The 6,515-nt window shown below is 48.9% G+C and overlaps 1 protein-coding gene across 1 annotated transcript; it reads left to right on the forward strand.

Moving 5' to 3' along the window:
- Window positions 1-890: 890 nt before the first annotated feature.
- On the forward strand, window positions 891-5,923 carry BBS10 (Bardet-Biedl syndrome 10). Its single transcript, XM_037886230.2, is given in 3 exon segments — window positions 891-929; window positions 931-1,139; window positions 2,715-5,923. Coding segments are annotated over 3 exon segments (2,265 nt in total). The 5' UTR covers window positions 891-905; the 3' UTR covers window positions 4,747-5,923.
- Window positions 5,924-6,515: the final 592 nt, after the last annotated feature.

Consider the following 6,515-nt stretch of genomic DNA (forward strand, 5'->3'; position numbering starts at 1 on the left):
GGGACCTTGAAGGCCTGATTAAAATGTCTGGAGGGGCTGGATGTGGCGCCCAGGCCGCAGTTCGCCCACCCCGGCATAGGGTATGGATGTCTTATGCCTTGCAATAAGAGGGAAGGCCTGCAAAGAATGCTACTGTTATGGAGACTGAAATTAATGATGGTCCCTGTCTACAAGGCAACATTTATCCTGTTCACGTATGGCTGTGTCGCAAGGGACTGCTGAGCACCACGAAGCGAGACAGAACCAAGCCACCAACGAGAGGGCTAGGAACAGCATCGTGCTACGGAAACTGTCCAGGATTTCTGAAATACTGTCGGCAACCAGGCACCCCTGCCAGCGCTGGGTTGCCAAGGCCAAGCGTTCAAACACTAAGTCGCGCCCCAAAACATCCACTCTTTGTAGAGGCCTTTTTAGAGTTGCCCTCAGGTGTGAGCCTTTGTGCTGCAGGGGGGTCACCCTTCCAAGCTTTCCCCCTCACCCAGCAGCGCCAGAAACGGATCTTCACTAAGAGGAGACTCGGCTTCCGTCCCCCCTCCCCCGGCCTTATCTGAGCCAGGGCCTAACCCCGCGCAGTCCCCGCCGTGTTGCCCCACGGAGCGTGTTCCCAGCGCGCGGCTAACACGTGCTCTGCGGGAGGCGGCGGCAGGCGGTCCCACGTGAGCCCCAGCATCGCCCGCCCCCTGCTCCTAGCGGGAGGGCCAGGTCCGCCTTCCCCCGAGGCGCGCGTACCCGCACGCGCCACTCACGAGCGGCTCGGCTCAGAGCGAGGCTCGGCCTCTGGGAGACGCGGCACGAACTAGAAAAGGCGGCCGCGTGCTCCGCCCTCCCCCACCCCCGAACGGCAGAAAGGGGTGGGAGTTTTCACCCCTCCCCTTTGACTGGGCACGTTACCGCTTTCCAACGTGATGGCGTCACGGCGCCGGAGATCCACAGCGGCGGGCGGTTTCCATGGCGTCCGCGGCGTCCCTGGACTTGGGGCGGCTGGTGCAGGAGGCCGAGGCGCTGGCGAGCGCGGTGCTGGGTGCGGTCGGGCCGCGCGGGGGGCAGGTGCTCCTGACCCGCCCGACGGGAGAGACGCTGCTCACGCGGGACGGGAGGCGAGTGCTGGAGGCGCTGAACCTCGGCCCGCCCACGGCCAGGTAACGCCCGGCGGGTACATGCCGCCCGCGCCTTCTCGGGGCGGCCGGCGCCGCCTCCGCGTTTCGGTGGCTTGTGGCTGCGAAACGCCCGGGACGTGAGCCGGCCGGGCCTGCAGCGCCTCGGAGCCGAGCGCCCCTGTGCGGGGGTCCCGGATTCCTGGGCCGCAGCCGGCCCCTGAAGCTCTGGGACGTCCCTCCTCCGGCCCAGGCCACGGGGGCCGAGCGGTGGCGACTGGTGCCCTCGCAGCAGGCGGGCGGCAGTGAGAAGAGAAATCCATGAAACGAGGGGCAGCTGCTCACCCTGGGCAGAGACCGCACAGCAGCGTCTGCCAGCAGTTCCGGGGCTGCGTTACACCCCTTCACACCCACCCAGCTTCATCCTCCCCTCCGTGAGCCGGGCGCTGATGGGAGCAGTACAGCCCCCTGCCCTGCCCCCAGCATAGGCCAGGGCCCTCGCCCTTCGCAGCACCTGGGGACAGGGAGGGGTTTGGGCTTTTCGCTAGGATGCTGTGGCCTTTTGCTGTCACTGGTGCCTGCCTGCCTCTTGCCTACCTCTGGGTCTGGCCTATCTTTCAAGCCCTGGGCAAACCTTTCCATTTGTTAAAATGACACCTTGGAAGAACCTGCAGTGGATCATGAGTAAGTCTCTGTTTTAGTCACAGGTATTTTTAGTAAAAGTCATGGACAGGTCATGGGCAGTAAACAAAATTCATAGCCCATGATCTGTCTGTGACTTTTACTATATACCCCTGACTAAAACTTGGGTAGGTGCGCCACGGATACTCGGGGGAGGGGGGGAAGCGTGGCCCAGGGGCTCCTCAGGAGGTGCGGTGGGGGCAGGTTCCCTACCCAGCTCCTTGGAAGCAGCGATCTCCAACTCCTAGCTCCACATGTTGCTTCCACTCCGCCCCAAGCCCTGCTTCTGCAGCTCCCACAGGTTGGGAACTGCAGCCAATGGGAGCTGCAGGGGGAGGGGGGGAAGCATGGCCCAGGGGCTCCTCAGGAGGTGCGGTGGGGGCAGGTTCCCTACCTAGCTCCTTGGAAGCAGCGATCTCCAACTCCTAGCTCCACATGTTGCTTCCACTCCGCCCCAAGCCCTGCTTCTGCAGCTCCCACAGGTTGGGAACTGCAGCCAATGGGAGCTGCAGGGGCAGTGCCTGCGGGCGGAGGCAGTAGGTGGAGCTAGGAGCTGAGGGAGGGGCGTTCCTGTTGCCCTTCCGGGAAGCCTCCCCAGGTAAGCACAGCCCCGCACACCCAGCCCCCACACCGAAACTCCCGCTGCTGGGGGGGGCAGACTGCCCCAGCAGCAGCTAGTGCGACTGGCCCAGGGGCTGCCTGTGCTGCTCAGGTGGCTCCCAAGCCAGCTACATGGGCCGCTTCAGAAGTCACAGTAGTCCTGGAAAGCCACGGAATCCATGACCTCAGTGGCAGACATGGAGCATCAGTCATGAGTGGCTAGTATTATCTTTTGAAAAGTGAATAGTTGAAACACTTTTGTTAATAAATTGAAACTATTAATTAAAATGTGTTGGTAAAAGCCCCCCTTAATTTACTTTGTTTTCCTTTTTCTACCAGAATGATGGTAGCTTGTGTCTCCAGGCACCACAGCATGACTGGAGATGGTGCTAAAACATTCATCATCCTATTGTCCAAATTACTCAGAGGACTTCAAGCAATTCTTGATAAAAGTGAAGGATCTCCATTTTTTGAAGATATTCAAAGGAGAGATAGATATCAAAAACATTGTCACAGTCTGAAGCAAATATCTCAGTCTCTTATGACATTTCAGACTCACATATTGGACCACATTATGTCACAAGACCTAAGAAAACATTTTTTATCTGCTTTTTCTAGTTGGGAAGGAGAGATACATAGGGACACAATGGAGTCAATATTCGAAGCTTACTTTTGTGGAAGAATAGGAAATAGTCATCAGAAGCTTCTTTCCCAATTGAGCTGTGATTTTTATTACAGGTGTATACCTTTCAAAAATGGTAGAAATGAAATGCTGAATTTAGTGAATGAATATTTTGTAGAATTGCATTCTGCTGTAACAGGTCTTCCTGTTTCAAATTCCAGGATCTTAGAGGGACTTGTTCTTCACAGAGATTTTGCTGTGTACTGTCCAGCAGATGGGGACATAAGAATGTTAATTGTAACAGAATCGATCCACTCTCCTCTTTCTGCCTCTGGTTTAGAGTTTGTTGTAAATGCGGAAGTTCAGTGTCAGGCATCCCAAGTCTGGATTACAAAAAGAACAGAAGCTATAATGAAACACTTGAAGAACAACAATATAAAAGTATTATTGTCAAGTGTGAAACAACAGGAAATAGTCAGTTACTATGCAAAAATAAGTGGTATATCTATTGTAGAGTGTTTATCATCAGAAGAAATCTCTCTTCTCTGCAAGACCACAGGTATCTCACCTTTTATACCTACTCGGGACAATATACGTGGTGAGATCACTGAAACCATGATGGCAAAATTTTGTCGGCCTCTTGTACTTGGCTCCAAGAGATATGTTCATCTTGGTTTGACAAGGACATGTGCCTTTCAGCCTCATTGTGTAATCTTTTGTGGACCAGTGCATGGTGTCACTGAACTGCATGCCTCTGCTTTTCATGGAGCATTTAAAATGTTACAGCAACTATTTAAAGCAGTTGATCTGAGTTACAGATGTAAAGCACAACCTGAAAACCCAAATAATGCATCAAAAGCTGTACATTGTAGTTGGCAACATTCAGCTACTCAACAAAAACTCATAATGGAGAATATTTCTTGTAACAGGGAAAAGGTCAATGACCAACAACTGAAAACATCTATGGCTGAAACAGAAAAACAGTTTATAGACTCTTCTTCATGGGTAGGTGAAAATCCATCATGTAATCAAACAGACTTACAAAAATCCTCAGGCCTAGCCATGCCCATTGTAGAATTAGAGAGTGATCTTATGTTTTCAGCACTAATTGACAGAGGTAGTTCTGGAAGAGAGTTACAGAAACCGCCACTGAAATGCAAGCATCCAAGTGAAATGTGGGTAAAGAATAAGAGTGAGCCAGTTGTCAACAACCACAGGATTTGTAATGATGCTATGACAGCTATAGAAAACACCAGTACATCAGCTGCTAAGGAGAACTGGAAACCAGGCAATCGTATAGTTCCATTTAAGTATGAGAAGAGTTATAAACACACAGTCCAAAGTTACACCAACTTGGTCATACAGGCAGGGTCAGTTTTGCCAGTTGGAGGTAACTTTGAGATCCTGTTACATTATCATCTCCATTCCTATGCAAAACAATGCCAACAACCAAAAATAGCTGTTATTTCTACTGTAATTGCTGATGCATTGCTAAGCATTCCAAAAATCCTTTACAAGACAACAAAAGAGAACAGTTTTACTCAGGTCTATTTCAAAGCCATTAGTGCACTTCAAGCTAATCAGCAGCTGCCCATGCATCACCAAGGTCTAGAATCAGTGTATTGTAAATATCAGTTAGTAGCTTCTGTTCTTCATTGTGTTACAAACCTTCTCACTATTGATTTGATAATTGGTATTAGGAGACTACCTCAAAAGACTGAGGTTAATGATTCAGAAGAAGATTTGTGAAAACAATGTTTTTGTTTCTCCTATGTTGTTACCGGAAGATTTTGATTCAGTTTTATTAAGCCAATGATGTTACTTTAGAAACACTGCTTTTAATTTAAAACCTTTATTTCCAATTTATCTATTTCGGTATGAAAGGTTGTGGCCTGCCGTAAGTGATTTTCCCGGGAAAGTAGCAGCTAGCTAACTTTCCTTTGAAGGACAGGGATACAGCCCTCCAAGATTAGACAACAAACAATAAATTATTCGAAAACAAAAATATTTATTTAGAAGTGAATAGTTACAGTAAAAGAGTAGAGATAGAGGTACAGTAACTCCTCACTTAAAGTCGTTCTGGTTAACGTTGTTTCATTATGTTGCTGATCAATTAGAGAACATGCTAGTTTAAAGTTGCACAATGCTCCCTTATAATGTCATTTGGCAGCCGCCTGCTTTGTCCACTGCTCGCAGAAAGAGCAGCCCCTTGGAGCTAGCTGGTGGGGGCTTGGAACCAGGGTGGACTGGCAGCCTCCCTATCAGCTCCCCACTCCCCTAAGTTCCCTGTGCAGCAGCCACCCAGCAGGCTATCAATTGCTGGCAGTTCAGCTGTCCTTCCTGCTGTCCCACTGACATGTACTGCTCCTGCCCTCTGCCTTGGAGGTGCTTCCTGCTTGCCGTGTGTGTGTGTGGGGGGGAAGCGAGGGGCTAATGTCAGGATGTCCCCCTCCTCCTGAACCCCGCTTATCCCATTTCCATAGAGCGGGGGGGGGGGGGGGGGGGGGGAGAGCCGACACAACAAGGACAGAGCTCAGGACAGAGGGAGCTTCCTGGCAGCAGCTTCTGTCTCAACTTGCTGATCTACTTTAAAAAGGCAGTGTACTTAGAGTGGGGTCAGCGTACGTAAAGGGGCAATGCAAATATCTCTCTCTCTCTCTCTCTCTCTCTCTGTCACACACACATACACACAGAGTGTGTGTCTCTGTCTGCCATGCTGTCTCCCCTCCCTCTATTCGTGCTGCCTTGTAGAGGGTGAGTCTACGTTAACAACAATGGGTTGACCCTTGAGTGCTCAGCTGATTGCGAGTTCATCATTTAGCGGTAAGGCATTCCCTGGGAAAGATCCCACCTTCTGACTTCACCACCTCCACCAAGCTTCACAATCATCATTGCAGTGTAGCAGTATTAAATTGTTTAAAACTTATAGTGTGTGTGTGTATATATGTGTGTATATATATATATAAAAATTGTCTTTTGTGTGGTGAAAAAAATTTCCCTGGAACCTAACCCCCTCATTTACATTAATTCTTATGGGGAAATTGGATTTGCTTAACATCGTTTCGCTTAAAGTCGCATTTTTCAGGAACATAACTACAACGTTAAGCGAGAAGTTACTGTAATAGAGTTACAGTATAAACATGAAGCGGTGTGGCAAATAAAGACACAGCCCTACCATTACAGTTTCAATTAACTACCACATATAACAATATGATAATTCACTTAGTACTCTATACCTTATAACAATATTTATTACATATACCAATTAGGGCTGTTAAGAGATTAAACAAATTAATCATGCGATTAAACAATAATAAATACCATTTATTTAAATATTTTTGGATGTTTTCTACATTTTCAAATATATTGATTTCAATTAGAACACAGAATACAAAGTGTACAGTGCTCATTTTATATTTATTTTGATTAAAACCTAATACAAGTACTTTAGTACAATCTTTTTATAATGAAAGTTGATCTTACAAATGTAGAATTATGTACAAAAAACCCCCCTGCAT

Source organism: Chelonia mydas, chromosome 1, assembly GCF_015237465.2.
Source record: "Chelonia mydas isolate rCheMyd1 chromosome 1, rCheMyd1.pri.v2, whole genome shotgun sequence".
Lineage (NCBI taxonomy): Eukaryota > Metazoa > Chordata > Testudines > Cheloniidae > Chelonia > Chelonia mydas.